The sequence below is a fragment of the Saccopteryx bilineata genome, chromosome 2 (assembly GCF_036850765.1).
Source record: "Saccopteryx bilineata isolate mSacBil1 chromosome 2, mSacBil1_pri_phased_curated, whole genome shotgun sequence".
In the NCBI taxonomy this organism is placed as follows: Eukaryota; Metazoa; Chordata; class Mammalia; order Chiroptera; family Emballonuridae; genus Saccopteryx; species Saccopteryx bilineata.
The window spans coordinates 263,125,583-263,146,058 of record NC_089491.1 but is presented as its reverse complement, the minus strand read 5'-3'; the positions used below and the strand labels follow the sequence as shown (position 1 = coordinate 263,146,058).

Below are 20,476 nucleotides of genomic sequence, written 5' to 3'. Positions count from 1 at the left end.
TGAGATCTTGCTCCCTGGCATATGTTGTCAGTTTGACTCATAAAATAAACTCAAGAAAATTCTCTACAGGTTTGGACATTTCGTACATCAACATTCACCAAACCACAAGCTCTCCCAATACCTTGACTTAGGGTTTTTGTTGTTGTTGTTTTTTTCAATGTTTATTTTAGATTTTAGAGAAAGGAAGAGAGAGAGAGAAAGAGATAGGAACATTGATCTGTTCCTGTATGTGCTCTGACCGGGGATCGAACTGGTCACCTCTGCACTTTGGGACAATGCTCTAAACCAACCAAGCTATCTGACTAGGGTCCTTGACTTAGGATTTTTTTATAGAGGTTTCATGATGTGGGTGCAACTGATTAAATCGTTGGCCATTGGTGATTGACTCAATCTCTAGCCTCTCTCCCCTCCCCAAAGGTTGGGGGCGGGGTATGGGTGCGTGGGACTGAGGTTTTTATCTTTTATTTTGGCCTTTCTGGTGACCACCCTCATAGACCCCAGCCATCCGTCATCTCAACACATAAAAGATACTCTTATCCCTCTAGAGAGTACAAAGGTAGTATAAGCTCTTATGTCAGGAACGAGGACTAAAATCAAATAGTATAACAAAAGATGCTCCTATCAACCCCTATCACTCAATTTCATCAAGGGTTAGAAACTCTGTGTCAGGAACCATGGATAAAGACTAAATATATATTTCTTATTATAGTACCATATCCTAGTAACCATGCCCATATTGCCCGTGCTCTGTGCCCCAGCTGGGTCTGGCAAGTGAAGAGGCCTGCAGGAGACTGCAGGGTAGGACCAGAGTGAGCTGGAAGTGGAGGTATGTACTGCCCCTCCAACTCCGGGCTTTTGGGTCACCTGGCTCGGTCCTCCCACAGCAGCCCTTTTCAGGGCACTGGGGGTTGTACCCACCCCTTACCCACCCAGCCCCAGTCCTGCCAACAGCTCCCCACTCTTACCAGCTCCAGCATCACCCTTGGGTCTCCGTATGTCTGCTCCCACTTTGGTAAAGAGCCCCCCCTTTTTAAAAAAATTATTTTTATTTATTCATTTTAGAGAAGAGAGAAAGAGAGAGAGAGAGAGAAGGGGGAGGAGCAGGAAGCATCAACTCCCATATGTGCCTTGACCAGGCAAGCCCAGGTTTTCGAACCTGCGACCTCAGTGTTCCAGGTCGACACTTGATCCACTGTGCCACCACAGGTCAGGCAAGAGCCCCTTTTTGATAGCCTCCTGAATCATCTAATGTGAGATGCCATCTCTGTCTTGCCAGGACCCTAACCAATTTGCTCAGGGTGTGCCTGACCTGTGGTGGCGCAGTGGATAAAGCATCAACCTGGAATGCTGAGGTTGCTGGTTCAAAACCCTGGGCTTGCCTGGTCAAGGCACATACAACAAGCAACCAATGAACAACTAAAGTGGAGCAACTATGAGTGATACTCACTCCCCCCATCCCTTATCTCTGTAAAATCAATAAATAAAATCTTTTAAAAATATTTGCTCAGGGTGTAAGACTTGAAGCACCACCCTGGCTGGATAGCTCAGTTAGAGCACCGTCCCAATACGCAAAGGTTGTGAGTTTGAGCCTCTATGAATGCACATACAGAAGCAAATGAATGTTCCTCTCTCTCTCTCTCAAAATCAAAGAAAAAGAAAACTGCAGTAACCCCAAAAGGAAGCCTTCATGCCACCATGTCCTCAGACTCTGGGTCCCCTCCTTGTTCAAGCCTCCTTTGCATCTATTTCTCCATGCAGAAGCATGATCACATGGTTTTTCTTTGTTTTGGATTATCAAGAACTCCCAGCCAGGCATATGAACTAATGTGACTGGAATACTAGGTCTGAGAGCATGTATCTTGTCACTTTGTATCTTCACAAAGGCTTTGTTTTCAGTAGGCAGAGCCCAGAAACATGGTTTTCTGGAATCACTGATGTGCTAATCAGGGGTCCCCAAACTACAGCCCATGGGCCGCATGCGTCCCCCTGAGGCCATTTATCCAGCCTCCGCTGCACTTCCAGAAGGGGCACCTCTTTCATTGGTGGTCAGTGAGAGGAGCAAGTTCCCATTGAAATACTGGTCAGTTTGTTGATTTAAATTTACTTGTTCTTTATTTTAATATTGTATTTGTTCCCGTTTTGTTTTTTTACTTTAAAATAAGATATGTGCAGTGTGCATAGGGATTTGTTCATAGGTTTTTTTTATAGTCCAGCCCTCCAACGGTCTGAGGGACAGTGAACTGGCCCCCTGTGTAAAAAGTTTGGGGACCCCTGTGCTAAATTGAGGCTGTGGTGATTAATTAATGCTTGTCCATCAATGATATGTCTCCGGCAATGACTGGCTTTATAGGACCAGGGCGTTGGCACTTTCTGGTCCCACAAATTCAGGTGTGTGTGAGCAAATATGGGAAAACTCAGCATGGTTAGGAATCTCAGCTGGCATCTGGGTTTGCTTCCTGGCTATTTTTTGGGACTCTCTCAACTGGATGGCCTACTTTTATCCCCCAAAAACAAGGGGCAATTTTCACGATTCCTGAAAGATGTAAGTTTGCTTCCATGAGGCTATTTCATCCCGGGGCTTGGAGCCAGGCTTCTGGGGTTCAAATCCCAGTTCTGCCACTTCCTAGCTGGGAGACCTTGGGCAAGTTGCTTAGCCTCTCTGTGCCTCAGTTTCCTCATCTGTGAAATGAGGAGAATAATAAACTTACCTCACAGGATTGTTGTGAGAGTTAAAGAAGCAAAAAAAAGCCTGACCTGTGGTGGCGCAGTGGATAAACCGTCGACCTGGAAATGCCAAGGTCGCCGGTTCAAAACCCTGGGCTTGCCTGGTCAAGGCATATATGGGAGTTGATGCTTCCAGCTCCTCTCCCCCTTCTCTCTCTCCGTCTCTCCTCTCTAAAAAATGAATAAATAAAATTAAAAAAAAAAAAAAAAAGAAGCAAAAAAAAAAAAGTTAAAAGGAGAGTTAAAAAGCTTTACACAAACACTGAATGCAGAGCTTGGCAGGTAAGTGTTCAAAAATGGTAGTTTTCATCAGGGTGAAAATTAACAGTTTAATCGAATGCCTGCTTGTTATCCAACTACAACTGCAGTTTAGCTCACTGAATTCTCACAACCACCCTGTTAGGCCCACATTGTCCCTTCTTTACAGATGAGGAAACTGAGGTTCAAACCGGTTATGGTTCAGAGTCACACAACGCGGAGGCTGCGGCAGAGCCCGCCACAGTTTGCTCTGGTGAGTGCCCCCACGTTAGCCCTGGGGCTGGAGTGGGAAGTCCTGGCTAGTTGTATTTGTTTTCTCGCTGGGATCCATGTCCTTGTATTATAGAGTAAATCTCTCTGGACTGTGGCTTTCTAGACTGGGTTATCTGTCCTATAAATACATGGGTTATCTGTCCTATAAATACGTGGAAGCCACATCTGAGACACCCTTTTTGCTACTTGACTTGTTTGATCCCGAGGAAACTGCCGGAGGCATTTGTTCAAAGAGATTTTCTGGCATTCAGCTAGGGTCTGATTTAGGAACAATGGGGGTGGAGTTTGGAATCTGATTTTTTTTTTTTTTTTACTCCAGCCACTGGAGATTCTTAAACCAATGCGGATTTGGAACTTTTTGCTGCGTGGAATTAGTGTGCCCTCTGCCGGCGATGAAGGGGATGGCAGGCAGAGGCATTCCTGGACTCTAGCCCCTTCTATCAACAGGTGTTTCTTTTGCTTTGTGGTGAAAAGGGTGTTTGTTTGTTTGTTTTGGTTTTGTTTGTTTGGTTTTTTTGTGACAGAGACAGAGAGAGAGAGAAAGAGAGAGAGAGAGAGAGAAACAGACAGACTGGAAGGGAGAGAGATGAGAAGCATCAATTCTTTTGTTACGGCACCTTAGTTGTTCATTGTTTGCTTTCCCATATGTGCCTCAAACCAGATGAGCCCGTGCTCAAACTGGCAACCTCGGGATTTCAAACCTGGGTCCTCAGCATCCCAGTCCGATGCTCTATCCACTGCATAACCGCCTGGTCAGGCCTTTTTTGTTTTTTAGTTTATTCATTTTAGAGAGAGGAGATGGGGGGGGGGGAGAGAAGAGGGTAAGGAGCAGGAAGCATCAACTCCCATATGTGCCTTGACCAGGCAAGCCCAGGGTTTTGAACCAGCAACCTCACCATTCCAGGTTGATGCTTTATCCACTGCGCCACCACAGGTCAGGCCCTTTTTTGTTTTTTAAATTTATTTATTTTTTACATTTTATTTATTCATTTTTTTAGAGAGAGGAGACACAGAGAGAGAGACAGAGAGAGGAAAGAGATAGAAAGAACAGAGGGAGGAGCAGGAAGCATCAACTCCCATATGTGCCTTGACCAGGCGAGCCTGGGGTTTCAAACTGGCGACCTCAGCATTCCAGGTTGATGCTTTTACCCACTGCGCCACCACAGGTCAGGCTGTTTTTTAATTTAAATTTTTATTGACTGATTTCTTTTTTTTTCTTTTTTTTTTCTTTTGGAATTTTTCTGAAGCTGGAAACGGGAAGGCAGTCAGACAGACTCCCGCATGCGCCCGGGATCCACCCGGCAGGCCCACCAGGGGGCAATGCTCTGCCCATCCGGGGCATCACTGTCGCGACCAGAGCCACTCCAGCGCCTGGGGCAGAGGCCAAGGAGCCATCCCCAGCGCCTGGGCCATCTCCTGCTCCAATGGAGCCTCGGTGCGGGAGGGGAAGAGAGAGACAGAGAGGAAGGAGAGGGGGAGGGGTGGAGAAGCAGATGGGCGCCTCTCCTGTGTGCCCTGGCCGGAAATCGAACCCGGGACTTCCACACACCAGGCCGACGCTCTACCACTGAGCCAACCGGCCAGGGCTATTGACTGATTTCAAGTTGATTTTTTTTTTAGAATCAGAGGGGGAAGGGAGAGAGAGAAACACTGATTTGTTGTTCCACTAAGCCATGCATTCATTGGTTGATTCTTGAATGTGCTCTGACTGGGGATTGAACCCACAACTTTGGCATATTTGGATGATGCTCTGACCAACTGTATAGCTCCATTTTTAGATCAGAGATTTTCAACTTTTTTCTTTTTCTTTCTTTCTTTTTTTTTTTTTTTTTTTTTTGTATTTTTCTGTAGTGAGAAGTGGGGTGGGGCGGGGATGGGAGGGAGGCAGACAGACTCCCACATGCGCCCAACTGGGATCCATCTGGCATGCCCACCAGGGGGCGATGCTCAGCCCATCTGGGGCATTGCTCTGCTGCAATCAGAGCCATTCCAGCACCTGAGTCGGAGGCCATGAAGCAATCCTCAGTGGTTGGGCCAACTTTTCTCCAATGGAACCTTGGCTGTGGGAGGGAAAGACAGAGATAGAGAGAAAGGAGAGGGGGAAGAGTAGAGAAGCAGATGGGCGCTTCTCCTGTGTGCCCTGACTAGGAACCTAACCCGGGATTTCCACACACCAAGACGACGCTCTACTGCTGAGCCAACCGGCCAGGGCCTACACTTTTTTCATTTTTTAAAATTTATTGATTTTAGAGAGAGAGGAAGGGAGATCGAGAGACACAGGAACATCAATCTGTTTCTGTATGTGCCCTAACTGGGGATCAAACCCGCAACCTCTGTGCACCAGGACAACACTCCAATCAACTGAGCTATCCCACTAGGGTTCAGTCTTTTTCATCTCATGGCGCACATAAACTAATTACTAAAATTTGTTGGCACACCAAAAAAATATTTCTTGCTGATCTGACAAGAAAAAAAAAGTATAATTTTGATTCATTCACACTGGACAGCTATTGATGTGCTGGCTGTTGTCATTTTTTATTTGACAATCTAAGGGAAAAGAAGTCAGTGACCCTGACTAAATAGTCAGGTATTGCATTTTTTTAAATGTTTATTTTATTGATTTTAGAGAGAGAAGAAGGGAGAGAGAGAGACAGTAACATATCTGTTCCTGTATGTGCCCTGATGAGGATCGAACTGGCAACCTCTGCGCTTTGAAATGGTGTTCTAACCAACTGAGCTATCGGGCCAGGGCAGCTATCACATGTTTTAAAAATTCTTGCAGCACACTGGTTGAAAATCACTGCTTTTGATGATGTCACAACTTTGCAAAGCTGGGTTTATGGCAGCTGTTCTGATAAAAAGAAGGCATCATGAAAAAATGAGTGTGGAACAGGAAATGAAGGTGGTGATGTCCAGTCTAATTCCAAGGTCTGAGCAACTGTTCAGAGCCCTTAGTATTTACGATTAGGTAAGACAAAACTAAAATATTATGCTTACTTTCAATTTATGTGCATTTTTCAAGCAGTTACTAAGTTGTTAGGACATACATACTTATTAGTTGCTTTGACCTAACTACTTTCTAAATATAATTAACTGTTAAGTGGTTTTTTGTGGGGTTGGGGGTGGGAGGGTGCATACCATGAAAAATTACTGAGACACTAAAAAGTCACCTTGTACCAAAAAAGTTTGGGATCTTTGCATTATGCTCTTTACAACTTTTCAAAAAGCTGTCTTAAGCAAGGCTAGGAGATACACACCTCTCTTCTCTTTCCCAGGTGAGTCAAACAGGACTAACTCAGTTGCCTGAAGCCACCCAGTGTAGGGTTGGGGTGTGTGTGGGGACAGTGCAATTCAAACTAGGTCCTGTGTGACTGTCCAAAAGGCAAACTGCCACTCCCTACCTAGAGTCAATTCAGATTTGTCCCCTGATTGTGGAGGAATGAGCTGGGGACTGGAAGCAGCTCTTTCCTTTCTCGTGCCTCAACATTTGTGGAGAAGTAGGGTCAGGTTCCTGAAGGTCCCTCTCATTCATCACAGGGCCCTACGCAGAGGGCCCCGAACAACAGCTTTTACGTGTACTAGGGCTGCGGGAACCTCTTCTCTTAGACTTCCCCTCCAAACCAAATTCACCTACAGTACTGGGGAGTCACCTCACCAGCTCAGCCACCTGGCCACAGGAGTTGATGAGTTCAAAAGTTGTACAAAGGACCCAGGCCCCACCCTTCCCGCTAATCTAGGCAAAAAGTCACTGAGGTAGCCAGCAGCCTCCTGGCAGAGGGTGCCAAGCGGGAGACCCACGAGACCACAAAGGGGCAGCAGCACACACACCCTTCCTGCTTGGACTGGAGAATTCTGACCCGGAAGTGAGCTGCCTGACCCTGAAGCTGCTTGCATTGGAGGGAAAAGAAGACGTTGGAGGCACTGGAGGACAGGTGGCAGTTTCCCAAGGGGCAACTGCCAGCACCATCCAGTGCAGTCAGACTGTCTGACTCTAGGGGCCTCTGAGCAAGCTGTTTAACCCCTTGGAGTCTCCATTTCCTCCTCTGCAGACTCAGAATAATAACAGTACCCACTTCCTAGAGTTGATCTGAGAATTTTAAGGCATTACTAAAGCTTAGCACATAGCTAGGTAGGTCGGTGTGCAATGACATTGTTAGTTATTCAACAGATATTTATTGAGCATATACTATGTATGTAGGAGGCACTATTCTAGGCACTGGAAATATAGCAGTGACTAAGACAGACAAAAGCCCTGCCTTCGGGGGCCTTACATTCTAGCAGAGGAAGTCAGACCATAAACAACAAGCATAATACATAGGTAAGTTACATAGCAGTATTGTCCAATAGAAGTATAATGTAAGCTATACATGTAATGTTAAATTTTTTTGGTAGCCCCATTTCAAAAGTGAAAAGAAACAGGTGAAATTAATATTTCCAAGTCTTAATTTTAAAATATTTTAAAACTTCAAAATTTCACTTAATATATTCAAACCATTATCATTTCAAGCAGTGGCACTAGCCACATTCAAGTGCTCAGTAGCCACACGCGACCAGTGGCTACCCTACTGGGCAGTGCAGTTGTCAGTATGTTCAATGAGTGAGTGCAAAAATGAAGACGTAATCCAGGGTAAGGGAGACTGGAGCACCGGGTATGGGAATGGACTGACAGAAAAGGTGGGTGGAAACTCTATTAACATCTGTAACCAGCCCCCTGACCTCTCTGACCTAGCCTGGCTGCGGGCGCTAACAGCACCTTCTCCCCTCCTCTGTTGCTAACCGTAAGCCAGGTTCTGCAGAACCCGGAGAGAAGTAGACCCTCTGGGAATACCCCAGCCTTTGGAGCCGCCCCTCAGCACCACCCTGTCTAATTCTATGTGCACCCCTTGCTCTGGGGTCTCAGGACCATCCCCGGGGATGCTCTGCAGAAATTTTGTCAAGGCATTGACTGGAAGAGGGAAGAGGTGGATGGAGGTGTGATGATGAGTTCTTGCTCAGGGTTGGGATTTGGGGGAGGTGAGTAAAAGTGGGAGCCTGTCTTTATTTACTTATTTATTGTATTGATTGATTGATTTTTAGAGAGAGAGAAAAGGACAGAGACAGAGAGGGAGAAAAACATCAATTTGGCATTCCGCTTATTAATGCTGTCATTAGTCAATTCCTGTATATGCTGTGACTGAGAATTGAACCTGCAACCTTGGCATGTCAGGACGATGCTCTAACCAACTGAGCTACCGGGCCAGGGTTGAGTCTGTCTTTATTTAACATTTTGCTATTTTGTTTATTGCAGATTTTTTGCTTTCATTAAAAAACATATTGTATTGATTTATCTTTTCTATTTTGTTCTTTTTTTTTTTTACTTTTTTATATTTTTTGTTTTTGTTCATTTCTCCTCTGTTGCTTTTTTTGGGGTCACTTTTGCTTTTATTTTATTGATTCACGTATCATAAAATTCACACCATTACAGTACACAATTCAGTGTTTGTTTTTTTTCTTGTTTTTGTTTTTTTTTGTATTTTTCTGAAACTGGAAACGGGGAGAGACAGTCAGACAGACTCCCGCATGCGCCTGACCGGGATCCACCCGGCACGCCCACCAGGGGCGACGCTCTGCCGCGACCAGAGCCACTCTAGCACCTGGGGCAGAGGCCAAGGAGCCATCCCCAGCGCCCGGGCCATCTTTGCTCCAATGGAGCCTCGACTGCGGGAGGGGAAGAGAGAGACAGAGAGGAAGGAGGGGGGGTGGAGAAGCAAATGGGCGCTTCTCCTATGTGCCCTGGCCGGGAATCGAACCCGGGTCCCCCGCACACCAGGCCGACGCTCTACCGCTGAGCCAACCGGCCAGGGCCCAGTGTTTTTTTTAAGTATATGCAGAGTTGTATAATACCACCCAATCAATTTTAGAACATTTCCATCATCCTCTACCACACCCACCAAACAGCTATTCCCTGTTGCCTGACTCCCCGGTCCCTGGCAACCACAAGTCCACTTTCTGTCTCTATGGATTTGCCTATCCTGGACATTTCATATAAATGGGATCAGACAATATGCAACCTTTTATGTCTGGTTTCTTTAACTTAGCATCATGTCTTCAGTGGTTCAGCCATGTTGCATCAGCACTTTGTCCTTTTTTACGGGAAAATAATGTACCCCTGCATAGAGGGGTCCCCCTTTCATTCATCCACGGATACACTAATGGATATTTATGATTCTTCCACTATTGGCTACTGTGACTAACACTGCTATGAACATTCACATGCAAGTTGTGTGGACATGTTTTTAATGCTTTTCAGCTTTGCATTCATTTTGATCTTTAAATAGATTGTACACAAATATTATTTTTCTTGATTGCTGAGTTGTTTGGTGTCCCCTTAACAGATGAACCTCAGTCAATTTCCTGACTGGCTTCATCCTATTCCCACCCAGAAAGTCTTGTCCCTTGTTAGCTGTGTGACTTTGGACAAGTTGCTTAGCCTCTGGGCCTCGGTTTTCTCCTCTGTAGAATAGGGATGATTCCTGTACCTACTCATGGCTGATGGGGGGATACAGTGAAGCAATGACGTGTTCCAGGCCTAGCACAGTCCCTGACTCACAGTAGACTTAAGTCAATGGCTTGGAGAAGCCTGGTGTCAGGCCAGAGGGGGCAGGTCCCAAAATGGATGTGACCTTGCCCTGCCCTTGAGGAGAGTGGGGGCCCACCTGCCTAAAACTCCCTGCTGCTTCTGTTGCCCAGGGAAACCTGCTGTTTTTGTGCCCCTATCTCAGCCTGACCCCCCTACAGCAAGGTCCTTGGGGGCAGGATGACGCTGCTCACCCGAAGGCCTCCTCTCAGCACCTTTCATCCCAGCTGCCCCAGGCCCTCCACCACCGCCTCCCCCACCCTCCGCTCTGCCCACTCCCATTGAAGGCCATGGCTCACTGTCCCTCGGTGCTGCCATGAGGCCTGCACTTTGCAGGGCTGAAGTCCAAAGTTCAGTCCCTTCGCTAAGCACACGGATAAATATGAACCTTGGAGAATTTCCCCAGCTCCAATGTAAACAGAGCGGGCAGGGGCCCTGATTCACTGGCCGCTGGGGCCAGGGTTGGGGGTTGGGGGTGCCCACAGGGCTTGGCTAGTGGGGTTTGGGGGGGCCGTAGGTGCAAGAAGCCTGGTTTGTGCCTGCCTGCTGGCCAGCTGGCAAGAAGACAGCCGCCAAGGTGGGGGAGGCGGTCGGCCTGTGGCCCCAGGCCGCGTGGCCCAGTGGTAGTGGAGCCATGGTTTCTAAACTGAGCCAGCTGCAGACGGAGCTCCTGGCGGCCCTGCTCGAGTCAGGCCTGAGCAAAGAGGCGCTGATCCAGGCGTTGGGTGAGCCGGGGCCCTACCTGCTGGCGGGAGATGGCTCCCTGGACAAAGGGGAGTCCTGCGGTGGTCGAGGGGAGCTGACCGAGCTGCCCAATGGACTGGGGGAGACGAGAGGCTCCGAGGATGAGACAGACGACGATGGGGAAGACTTCACGCCGCCCATCCTCAAAGAACTGGAGAACCTCAGCCCCGAGGAGGCAGCCCATCAGAAAGCCGTGGTGGAGAGCCTGCTGCAGTAAGGACCCCTTCCCTGTCCCCAGCTCCAAGGAGCCCAGAAGGGCTCCCCTCAGCCTCTGACCAGCCTTACTGACTTGAGTTCCATGAGCCTTTAGCCTAGTTGTTGGGAGGGGGGACAGGGCCCATGAGCTCAGGGGGATCTTTGCTTGGAGGCTGGAGCCTGCAGCCCCCGACCTAGTCCACTGCGGAGCGCCGAGGTCCCATGAGCCCAGGCTTTGAGCCCAGTGCTTGGGAGGTGGCCTCCTGCCCCAGGGGAGCTCCAAGATGGGGAAAAAGCAGGAGACTTGACAAATCAAGTGCCTGGAAAACCACAGGGTTGTGGGACTTTTTAGCCACTGCGGCTATTTCTACGCCCCCCACAACCCTAACTTTCCTGGTAAGCATTAGGTTGTAGGCCCCGAGGCAGGAAGCACTGCTATGGAGGAGGGGAGGGCAAAGCTGGGGTTTTGGGGGTGCCTCTCACCATATGGGGACTCAAGCATTCAGTCAGGTCTTTCTTACCTGAGGGAGGTGAAGCCTCAGGGCGGGGGCTTCTCTCTTCTCCAGCGCAGCCTCAGGGCCCCACCAGTAGGCGCCATTAGCGATCTCCCATTGTGTACCCCCATCCACTTCTGGCTCCCCAACTCCCAGAGAGCTGAGTGGGTCTGAGCCCGATGCGTCCCCTCTCCTCAGCAGAGCTAACCTGGTTACTAATTACCCACAGGCTTTATTATTTCTCTTTTGTTTTATAAATTTATAAACGGCAAAAGGCTCTGATAAGGCCTGTGATCATTAACTTGTAGGGATAGTGGCCTGGAGAGGCCTGGGCCAATGAACCTCCCACCCAGCGGGGGTGGGGAATGGGGAGCACAGGAGAGGGGTGGGGAAAGGGGAGCTAGGGGCTGTAAGGACGTCCCCTTCCCAAAGCCTCCTTCGCTTCCATCCTAACAGTTGGTCACTATGCTGAGGATTCACATGTAAAATTTTGATCATGTTGAAATGAATCCTGGGAGAAAGCTATGGATAAGTCTGCTTCACAGATGAAGAAACTGAGGCCCAGAGAAAGGAAGTAGCTTGATTGAGGCCACTCAGTGGGGATTCACACCCTTTCCTTTTAGAGCTCCTAGTCACCAGGGCTGGGGGCCAAGGGCCAGCTGGGTGTGAGTAGGGTTTCTGAGGAAGAGTCCCAAAACCACTCTCCAGGGGACCATCTCTTTTCTGTCCAAGGTCCTGATCCCAGTTTGGGGTGGGGGAGGGCTGGATCCCTGTCTCAGGAAGTCCTCAGGGTCTGCCCGGCCTCATGAGGGCCTCGGCAGGGGGCAGGGGAGCAGACAGGCCCCCGACTTGGCAGGAAGTGGAGGGCAAAGGGCCCAGCTGGGCTGCAGGGGAGGGGCAAAGAGTCAGGCATGGCAGACCCAGGGTGAGGGCAACTGGGACAGGATGGGGCTTGGCCGGACCTGCTCAGGACCACGGATGGGAATGGGGGCTTTCAGGTGGCACTGGGGGACAGGGGGTGCCAAGGGCCTCTCTTACCTGGCTGGGTGGAGCCTCTTGATCAGCAGACCCTTTGGTGGGATGGTGGGTGGAGGGAAGTCTTGATCCACAGCACTTAAGGAGGGAGCAGAGTTCAAAGTGCTCCCTGGGGACCGGCAGAGGCCTGGAAGCTGAGGGAGAGAGGGGGGCTGGAGGACGAGAGAGGATACCAGGAAGACGGGGAAACATAGAGAGGCCGGAGGAGCCGAGCTGAGCAGAGGAGTGGGAGGAAAGGGGACTCATACCCAGCTGGGAGAAGGGGCTGGGGAGAGAGTGAGGCACCCCAAGCTGAGAGGAGGCTGGAGTGCTCCCGCCCGCCCCAATTGGGTTTTCTTTAATGCTAACAGCATGCTATTTACTTTCCATTTAAATTTGAGATGTTGCTATAAATTATCAACCAGCTCCTTGTTCCTGCAGAGTTTATAACTAACTACCTGGGTTACTTATTGTTCAGGTAACAAAAGGGATCTGAAACCGCCCTGAGGGAAAAAGTGGGGCCTGTAGTCTCAGGGCACAGGAAGGAGCAGGGTGGGGGTCCCTAGATGAAGACTTGGCTCGGGGGGAGTCTGAAGCCAGAAATGATGGTGCAGAGGCAAGACTTCCAGTGAAAGCCACTGCTCCGGAGAAGACAGAGTACAGGAAGAGGCAGGCTGGGTCCTGGGTGCCCCATGCTTGAGGCTGCAGCATATCGCCATCCTTAATTCACTTGTGTTACCTTGGGCAAGTCTCTTTTCCGCCTCCTGCCTCCATTTCCCTACTTGGACAATGAATGAAATTCAAACTCCCAGCCCTGTTTCCCTGACTTCTTCCTGAGAAACTACCTTCACTCCCTCACTTTTCCTCCAGTTAAACTGACTTGGCTGAGTCCCACTTCAGGACCTTTGCACAGGCTGTTCCTTCTGCCTGGGTCCCTCTTTTCAGATCTTCCCATGGCTGATTCCTTCTCCTCCTTTTGCTCAAATGTCACCTCCTCAGGGAGGCCCTCCCTGACTGCCTAAAGGTAGGCTCCACCCCAAGTAACTCTCATTTCAACTACCTTTATTTACTTTTTCTTTTCCCTGATCATTACTTTGTCTGTTTCCTATCTCCCATAAAAATAGAAGCTCTCCAAGGGAAAAGTCTATGTGGCCTAGTTTGCCACACTCACCCCTACTATCAGCCCAGTGGCTGACATACAGCATGAATGAATGAGTGACTAGGAGTGTCTGAGGTCCTGGGGACACCTGCTGCTATGGCCAAGGGGGGAACCTGCATCTGAGGCTCCTCCCTGGATGTCCTCCTACGTCCTCCCATTCCCTGAGCAGCAACCTCAACCTTGGAGATCTTTGATCTTCTGCACTGTGCAGTACCAAAGCACTGAGACTCAGTAAGATAGTGGTCAAGGTGGGACAACCTGGCATCCCTGAGGCATGCCTGCCTGGGTTAGAATCCCAGCTCCCCAACCCTAGCGCGGGCAGGTGACTTCACTTTTCTAAGCCTCTGTTTCCTCTACAAGGCGGAGATGATAACAACAGGGTTAAGTAGCATCATAACATGTAGCATGCATATGTAGTAAGCACAGTAGATGGTTGCCATTATGAGTGGTCCCATTTTACAGGTGAGCAAAGGAAGGCTCAGAGAGGCGAAGTGATTTACCCAAGGTAACTTATAAAGTGGTCAGGCCAGGACTTGGACCAGGTACTCCCAACCCCATACCCTGCACAACACCCTCGAGGTTTCATGCCTGTCCTTGATAAGTTTATCTTCCTTCCTACCTCCCTAGTCATGCCAGCTGCTCAGCTTTACCATCAACTCACTTCCATGCAGTATTCCCGAGATCACAAGGGCTTATAAATGCATTAAACTCGTTTCCTACTCCTGTGAAATAGTTATCGCTAGCTCCATACTCCAGTTGAGGAAACTGAGGCACACAAAGGCTACGTAACTTCCCAAGGCCACCCAGGGAGTAGTGGCAGGATTCAAACTGAGATCGAAGGGTCCACCTTGAGAACTCTGCTCCCCTCCACATGTGGCCCTTCAGGGTGGTCTCCCAGCTCCACAACCTCTCAGGCATTGAAACCCCAGGGCCCAGAGAGCTAACAGCCTGGAGCCTTGAACATCTGATTGGCCCCAGCATGGGTAGGAAGTGAGAGGAGGGAGAAGTGGGCATATCTTCCCCTCTCCTTGGCCCTCTTCTCTCTGCTGTGGAGCTGGGGGTCCCAAGACTCATTGATGATGTTGTAACAGTGTCGTTCCACTTACTGAGCACTTACAGTGTGCCAGGGCCTGAAAGCATTTTGCTCCTTTTGGAAGCCCTTTCAGTTCTCCCAGGAGCACTGAGGCAGGCATGGGTTTACTGCTGTGCTACAGAGGAGCTGTGGGCATGCGCACCTCAGGTGCTAGGGCATGGTGGTGGGACTGGAACCCCGGTTGGTTTGATTTTTGAGCCTATGAGAGTGAAAGCTGGGGATACCTGGAGATGTGGTCTCTGAGTTCTGAGTCAGAGAAACTGATCTGAAGAGTCAGGTCCTTGGAGAGAGAGAGAGAGAGAGAGAGAGAGAATATGTGTGTGTGTGTGTGTGTGTGTGTGTGTGTGTGTGTGTGTGTGTGTGTTGGGAGGGGTAGGGAGAATGAGCAAGAGAGAGACACACAGAGGAAGGAGAGGGAAGGAAGGATAGAGGGAGACAGAGGCACACAAAGACAGAGAGACTCATGGAGTTAGATGGGCAGTCACAATAAGTGTGTAGTTAGAGCCAGAGGAGGCTCTGTTGGAAGACTGAGCTCATTCTCTCCAGAGCAGGGAGGAGGAGGGAGGGAGGGAGGCTTGCTCAGGAGGCTGGTGACTGCAGCGGAGTCAGGGGGTGGGGGGAGGCCCTCCGGGAGCCCAGCTCCAGAAACAGATAAACATGTTTGCCATGGAGCATAAGGCTGGACTTTGTACTGCCCTTCCCTCCCAGCTCTGACTGGCACCCAGGGTGTGGGGGAGGTGGAAAGAGAGGCCCCTAGGAGCCCCTAGAAACAGGGAGAGAGAGGAGCTTGGGGAGAGGTCTGGGGGCTCTGGACAAAGTGAGATATTCTTGAGTCCTCGCTAAATCACCTTTGACAAGTGAGGCTCACCTGTCTGAGCCTCACTTTTCTCGCCTGTGAAATGGATATACAAGTAGTACTGACTTTCTAAGGTAGCTGTAAGGTTTAAATAACCGGCTCTTGGCACAGCTCCTGGCTCACAGGAAAAATTCAGGAAACATGAAAATTCTCACGCCTATCACTTTTACACAAATGGAATGTTGTCATACTATTAACCAGTTTAAATTTATCAGTCCCTACAGTCCTTTCCTCCCTGCCTATCTGGGAACTGCTGATAAAAATGGAGGAAGTCAGCCTGACCAGGCGGTGGTGCAGTGGATAGAGCATTGGACTGGGATGTGGAGGACCCAGGTTTGAGACCCTGAGTTCGCCAGCTTGAGTGCGGGCTCATCTGGTTTGAGCAAGGCTCACCAGCTTGAGCCCAAGGTCACTGGCTCGAGCAAGGGGTCACTTGGTCTGCTGTAGTCCCCCAGTCAAGGCACATATGAGAAATCAGTCAATGAACAACTAAGGAGCCGCAACAAAGCATTGATATTTCTCATCTCTCTCCCTTCCTGTCTGTCTGTCCCTATCTGTCCCTCTCTCTGACTCTGTCTCTGCCAAAAAAAAAGAAAAAAAGTGGAGAAAGTCAGAGGGCCAAAGCTGACACAAGGCTCTGTACCTCTGAATCTCAGAAGGACATTGTCGAGGGGACAGGCAAGGCTGGTCCGCTGATGACAGAGAAGAAGGACTCGGGGAGAAGGCAGTGTGGGCGGGCAGCGTGAACTTCAGAGCACTGGGCATTGTTTCCCTTGTATTTTTTCAGATTTCACTTTTAAATATTATATGTTTATGTCAGATATTATATAACATTTCATAATTTAAAAAGTATGGAAGAGTAACACCCCTCTCCCTGTCCCCAGCACCCCATTCCCCTCCCCACCAGTGTCACCAGTTTCGTCTGTGTCCCTCCGCTGTTTCATGCAGACACAAGCAAATATGCAGACATTTTTAACCCACTTTAAATTTTATGCACACAGCAGCCTGCTTGACAAAACCTGTCCCATCGAGTAGCTACACAGTCCCCTCAGTGGCTTTTCACAGTTGCTTGACCAGAGGCACCGCAATTCAGTTAATAAGCGTCTTTTCCTGACACTTAGGTGGTTTTTCTTGTGGCCAAGCCACACGGTGATGAATCACCTCTTACACATGCCATTTGCCACACATGCATAAATCAGAAGTCTTGGATTCTAGAACAAATTGCTGAGTCAAGGGCTTGAGAAATCAGGCTCTGGAATCTGGCAAACCTGGGTTCAAATCCCAGTTCTGTTTTGATACTGGTGTAGTGAGCTGGTTTTATCTAACACACACACACATATATATATTTAATGTTTAGATTTTAGAGAGAAGGGGAGGGAGAGAGAGAGAGACAGGAACATCAACCTGCTCCTGTATGAGCCCTGACCAGGGATTGAACCGGAAACCTCTGCGCTTTGGGACGATGCTCTAACTAACTGAGCTATCCACCAGGGTGACACATATTTTTAACAAAGGCTCAGGAAAGGATGAGGGGAAGATGGAAGGGATGAGACACAGCAGGAAAGGGAGAGAGAGAATTTATATAGCAGAGGCAATATGACCCCCTCTGTTCCACAGTGACCAGAGGACAGGAATATGAACCACAGATGGCCTTGGGTCCCTGAGTCTCTCTAGTGAGAGAGCCCACAGAGTGGGATTCTGGTGCATGTGTGCTCGCGCGCGCGCGCGCGCACTCACACACACACACACACACGCACATTTTTCTTACAAGTCCTCTAAACACCAGCTCATAACCCCTTCACCTGAGACTGTTGAAATCCAGCTGCCTGCCCCAGTGCCTGGGGCATCCGGCTGGACCACTGCCTGGGGTTTAGTGCAGACTGTCAGGGGACACTTCAACCTTCTGTGATTTTTACCTGATAGGCTGACTTAGAACTGAATCCCTTCAGGTGGGACGGGACTCTGCTGGGCTGGTCCTGTGACCCTGGGCAAGAGATGCAAGTGACAGACTCAGTACTCTTAGTCTCAGTGGCCTGGACTATAAAATGAGAGAATCATATTTCTCTCCTTGTTTTCAGATCTAATTTTTTCCCAGTAGTCTCTCTCATTCATCCATTCATCTATCCACCCACCCATCCATCCATCCATCCTCTTATCCATCTATCCATCCATCTACCCTACCATCCTGACATCCATCTATTCACCTATCTATCCATCCACTCATTCATTCATGCATCGCCAAGTGCAAAATGTATGTCAGGCCTATTTTGGGAGCTGGAAACCAGACAATGCCTGCCCTTAAGGTGTCTATAGTCTCTGTCAATGAATAAGACACAGCCACAGATAACATTTCCAGGCAGGATGAGGGAGGGGTCTTTAAAGGAGACACAAAGGTGAGGACCCTCCCCATCGGGCTTGTGCTGCTTCCCGTGGGATCTGTTCATGTGTCTGTGTCCATGCGACCATTTCTAAACTGTGATCTGTTCCTGTGTCTGTGTGGGGCTGGGTGGGCCTTTGACTATATTTCTTCCATATCTGTGTGTCTACAGGACCCTGTACCCATGTTCATGTGTCAGTGTCAGTGTCCCTTTGTCCTGGCATGTGTGCCCATACCTACTTGTCCCTGAGTCAAGGTGCAGACCGCAGGCTCCACACCTGCTTTCATCCACAATCCCCACCCCCAGGGTGAACAGGGATTCTGGTGCCCAGACCTCCAGCCTCCCTGCAGGGCCCCCCTACCCCCGCTGAGTGGGCCCTGTCCTTACCCTCCTCCCAGGGAGGACCCATGGCGCGTGGCAAAGATGGTCAAGTCCTACCTGCAGCAGCACAACATCCCGCAGCGGGAGGTGGTTGATACCACCGGCCTCAACCAGTCGCACCTGTCCCAGCACCTCAACAAGGGCACCCCCATGAAGACGCAGAAGCGAGCCGCCCTGTACACCTGGTATGTCCGCAAGCAGCGAGAGGTGGCCCAGCGTAAGTAACAAGCGATTGCAGCCCTGTCTTCCCTGGCAGGCCTGGGACTCTCTGCAGCGTGACAGTGGGGGCTGGAAGTGTCACCACCCCGTTACTCAGACAGGTAGACTCACAGGAAGTGAGCAGGACTCAGCCAGCATTTATTATCTATCTTACACAAGGCACTCTGGGGGAGGGAAGTTGGATTGGTCCTATGCATCCGAAGATGCACAAACTGGGCCCTTGCCTTCCAAGAGCTGTGTGGTAGGGAAGGAGAAAAGACCATTATGATACAGTGAGATGTGTATTATGATAGGGAGAACAGCCAAAGCTGTAGTTTATAGCCCCTTCACATTATTCCTGGCCCAATGCAGAGTGCTACATAAAGTATATTCCGAAGTGTTGAACTGGTGGCAGAGGAGACGGTACTCTATTTTTTCTCAGGAGGCAGGGGCATCTGGAAGGTTCACACTAGAGGTATGACCTTTATGCTAAGTTTTAAAGTGTGAGTCGAATTTTGACCCATGGAGATATAGGGGAGGGTGTTTTGGGCAGAAGTGTAAAGGCTCAGAGGCGAGGTATATGCTCAGGGACTCCTCCACCGCAAACCTGGCAGGGCCTGTGTGTGCTCTTTCAGGGGAGGGTGGATTTCCTCAGGCCTCATACCCCCACCAAATCCCAAGTGAATTTTCACACTTTTTTTCTTTTTTATTGAATTTATTGGGATGACATTGGTTAATAAAGTTATATAGATTTCAGGTGTACAATTCTATAATACATCATCTGTATATTTTATTGTGGAACCCTTTCACACTTTTGAGCCTATGTATAAAATAATTTCTAATATTTTTATTAACTATCCAGGTTTTAAAAAGGCAATACACAGTTAAAAAATAGAGAGGGGGAAAAGATTTTACAATAAAAATTAGATATCCTTCTCCTAAAACAGCCATTGGCATGCCCAGTCTTGCAAATATCCTTCTGAATATTTTATGCCTATACTGTATGTCATTCAGAATCTTCCCTTCCTCTTTCATAAAACTGTCCTGCCACTTGTCTGTCCCATACCCTTGGTGGCTTGCTCAGGGATAGTCTGATAGGCTAATTGCTGGCTGCTGGGTCTCTTCCCTACTGGCAAACACTGCGCTTTAAGCTTGATTTCCCAATGTGGAATGTTGAACACAGCTCTGAATCGACCCAGAAGATATGATTCGATTTTCTGCTCTACGGCGCAACCCTAGAAAAATAGCCTCCCAGAAACCTACCTGTAAAATGGGATGGCACGTGTGTCAAATGCAAACAAATGCTGATGCTTACCTGTAGCCTTGTGAGATTATATCTTGGCTCTGTGGAAAAGTGTGCAGGGGTTGATCAGCAATGTCTGCCTGGGACACGGGTTAAGAAAGTGGTGGCCCGAGTGTGCTGTGATATTTGTCATCACTGGGTGAAAAGATTTCTAAGTTCTAGTTGTAAGTAAGTTCCTCCAGCTCAACACCCCGGGCTGGGAATGAGAAAGAATGGGGAGCACGGGCACAAACTGATATGGGAAGGCGGGAGTGGCCAGGGTTCTGCTCATCCTTCTCTGTGCCTACAGAGTTTACCCACGCTGGGCAGGGCGGGCTGATTGAGGAGCCCACGGGAGACGAGCTGCCAACCAAGAAGGGACGGAGAAACCGTTTCAAATGGGGCCCGGCATCCCAGCAGATCCTGTTCCAGGCCTACGAGAGGCAGAAGAATCCCAGCAAGGAGGAGCGAGAGGCATTGGTGGAGGAGTGCAATAGGTAGAAGCGCTGGCAATTAGCAGGGCTGGATTGGTCTGGGCAGGGCAAGGCTGGGAAACAGCAGAGGCTCTGGGTCCCGAGGGAGGCTCCCCAGTCTAAAATTCTGCTCAGTGTCTGAAACCTAGTTCCATTTCTAGCATCCCCCCGAACCCAAGCAACTCTTGTGTGGGTGCTCATCTCATTCATCCTCACTACAATCCGATAGTTATTCTGCTCACTTTATGATCGGAGACACTAAGAGAGGCTATTTCACTTACACAAGGTCACACAGCAGAAGTGGGACTGAAGCCCAGGTCTGCTAGCCTCAAACACTC

At 49.2% G+C, this 20,476-nt stretch overlaps 2 protein-coding genes across 5 annotated transcripts in view; one reads left to right on the top strand and one right to left on the bottom strand.

Moving 5' to 3' along the window:
- Positions 1 to 12,697, bottom strand: part of SPPL3 (signal peptide peptidase like 3) — a 147,821-nt gene extending 135,124 nt beyond the window's left edge. For 2 of the 4 annotated variants that reach the window (XM_066260408.1, XM_066260410.1), the window contains exon 1: positions 11,332 to 11,549. The gene's annotated coding sequence lies outside the window, so the exon portion shown is untranslated. Of the gene's footprint in view, positions 1 to 11,331; positions 11,550 to 12,342 lie in introns of those variants that run through there. The other 2 variants (XM_066260407.1, XM_066260409.1) reach the window with 2 other exon arrangements.
- Positions 7,801 to 20,476, top strand: part of HNF1A (HNF1 homeobox A) — a 20,992-nt gene continuing 8,316 nt past the window's right edge. Inside the window, exons 1-3 of the mRNA XM_066260403.1 lie at positions 7,801 to 10,828; positions 18,203 to 18,402; positions 19,976 to 20,162. Coding sequence (XP_066116500.1) covers positions 10,506 to 10,828; positions 18,203 to 18,402; positions 19,976 to 20,162 — 710 coding nt within the window. The 5' untranslated portion in view covers positions 7,801 to 10,505. The remainder of the gene's footprint in view (positions 10,829 to 18,202; positions 18,403 to 19,975; positions 20,163 to 20,476) is intronic.